At 46.3% G+C, this 2,500-nt stretch overlaps 1 protein-coding gene across 5 annotated transcripts in view; it reads left to right on the top strand.

The window, feature by feature from the left end:
• The window catches only part of LOC136834887 (neural cell adhesion molecule 2-like), a 93,967-nt gene that overhangs the window by 86,462 nt on the left and 5,005 nt on the right, over positions 1-2,500 (top strand). For 3 of the 5 annotated variants that reach the window (XM_067097706.1, XM_067097704.1, XM_067097705.1), the window contains one exon: positions 691-803. The exons of 1 other annotated variant lie outside the window; for it this stretch is intronic. In XM_067097706.1, the coding sequence (XP_066953807.1) occupies positions 691-803 (113 nt within the window). Of the gene's footprint in view, positions 1-690; positions 1,600-2,500 lie in introns of all 5 variants that reach the window. One more of the 5 variants, XR_010851911.1, reaches the window with a different exon arrangement.

The following is a 2,500-nucleotide window of genomic DNA, read 5'->3' as shown; positions in this document are numbered from 1 at the left end:
CTGGAAGTCTGAGGCCTATGGAATTCCCCAGATGTCAAAGTCTTCTGGAACGGTGGACACTGCCAGTTGTTTTCCAGAACTTCCCTGGAAGTCCAAGGCCTCTGGAACTTTGGACACTGAGAGTTACTTTCCAGAACTTTCCCAGAAGTTCAAGGCCTCTGGAGTTCCCTGGAAGTCTAAGGCCTCTGGAATTCCCCAGAAGTCGAAGGCCTCTGGAACGGTGAACACTGCCAGTTGCTTTCCAGAACATCCCTGGAAGTCCAAGGCCTCTGGAATTCCCCAGAAGTCTAAGGCCTCTGGAACAGTGGACACCGCCAGTTGCTTTCCAAATCTTCCCTGGAAGTCCAAGTCCTTTTGAATTCCCCTGGAAGTCTAAGGCCTCTGGAATTCCCAGAAAGTCCAAGGCCTCTGGAACTTTGGATACTGCCAGTTGCTTTCCAGAACTTCCTGGGAAATCCAAGGTCTCTGAAACAGTGGCCTCCAGAACTCCCCCGGAAGTGCAAGGCCTCTGGAACGGTGGACACTGCCAGTTGCTCTCTAGAACTTCCTCTCTCTATCTCTTCTCCCTCTTCCCTTTCATTTCTCTCTCTATTCATTTTATTCCATTTAATGTGATCGATCCTCTGTGTAACGTGTTTCATACCTGTCGTGTGTGACGTCATCGTGTATATATATATATATCTCGCACAGAAAGGGGCGTTGCCGCCACGGGATGCGGATTCTCTCCTGCTGATGGGCTGTCCGCTGGCCGCCTCCACGCCAACCACCACCACCACCCGCAACTCCACCACTACGCCCACCGTGTACGCCCACTACAACCCTGAGCAGACATCTCAGCAGCCACCACCTCCTCCTCCTGGACCCTCTCTTCTCCCCCCTCACCATCATCATCTTCCTTCGGCTGCCCCTCCCCCTCTCCTTCCTCCCTCCTACGTCCCCCTGCAGCAGGATGTGCCCTCCTCTGTCACCCTGCCCAGGTCCTACCACCACCCGAGGGACCACTTCGTCGTGCCCTACGGCCACGAGCTGATGATGACTTCCAATAACGTCGTGACGTGTCTTGACATTGCGAGCGACATGGCCTCCTCAACTTCCCCCTCGGCCTCGGCCATCACTCCCTACTCTCACATGTCCTCCTCCCTCACCCTAGGGAGGAACAACACCAACAATGGCTCCCTCCTCTCCTCCACAGGACGAGCGATGACTGCGGCGGCGGCGCCTTCTTGTTCCTCCTCCTCCACCTCCTCCTCGACAAACACCTCCCTCTCCGTGAACCCTTCTGCGGGGTTGGGAGGCCTCACCTCGCCCTTCAACTCCTCCTCCTCCTCCTCCTCGGCTTCCACCGCCACCGTGGCACTCATCCCGGAGGGCGACGTCACCTCCTCCGCCTCCTCCCCCAGGGCCAACAACAACAACTTTGGTGTCCTCCCGCGGGAGGAGGATGAGAAGATGATCCCCTTAGCTAGTACCCAGAGGGAGACTAATAATAATCCTAGCAGCAGCCCTAGTCCCAGGGAGAGCTCCGTCTAGTACCGTTGTTCCTAACTGTGGCCACGTGCCATCTAGTGTGCACCCTATGTCACCTTTACCCCTTCTCAGGTACGTCAACACACCTGCTGTGGGCGTGCGTGTGTGTGTGTGTGTGTTTATGTCGTCACACCCTCGACCCGAGTCTGTCTGCTTGTCTCTGCTTGTCTCTGCTTGTTGTCAGCTCTGCTCTGCTGCTTGTCTCTCTGTCTGTCTGTGCGCTTCCCTATCTTGATCTTCCTCTGGCTCACCATTATATATATATATATATATATATATATATATATATATATATATATATATATATATATATATATATATATATATATATATATATATATATATATATATATATATATATTATATATAAATATATATATATATGTATATATATACATAAAAATATATATATATGTATATGTATACATATATATACATTCATATTATTATTGCTTTTGCTTTGAATAACAGATGCATACGCCTGTGTCCATATATTTTCAGTAATAATTTGACCAAAAAATGCAATATACTTTTTTTCAGATTTTTCCTTCTCGAAAGGAGACAAGAAAAAGCTCATAAAAAGAGTTGATATTAATCTCGTTGGGAGCAGTAGGTATAAGATACAAGGAAAACACGAGTATATAGTAAGTTCCAAAGCCTGGAAGTGGAATCAAAGTAAAAAAATCAGGGCAATATTATATGTTTCATTTGGTTTAAATATTACCCTAGTTTTTGAGGTGATATGTAAAGCATAAGTTATCTAGAGCCAATCTAGAGCCACTTTTAGTACCGTTATTTTATTTATTTATTCATATATTCATTTTTTTGCAAGAGTTCATTTGTAAAATAAGAAATAGGAAATCATTTTACAGGTAGCTGTATGGAACAAAAGATATGGTCACATTCATCTAACTTTATATGTGTCAAGAATGATTATAACATAATGAGAAATCCCTTATAAAAAATAAGTCAA

The sequence above is a fragment of the Macrobrachium rosenbergii genome, chromosome 54 (assembly GCF_040412425.1).
Source record: "Macrobrachium rosenbergii isolate ZJJX-2024 chromosome 54, ASM4041242v1, whole genome shotgun sequence".
NCBI classification, from domain to species: domain Eukaryota; kingdom Metazoa; phylum Arthropoda; class Malacostraca; order Decapoda; family Palaemonidae; genus Macrobrachium; species Macrobrachium rosenbergii.
This window is presented reverse-complemented; position numbering and strand designations above follow the sequence as displayed.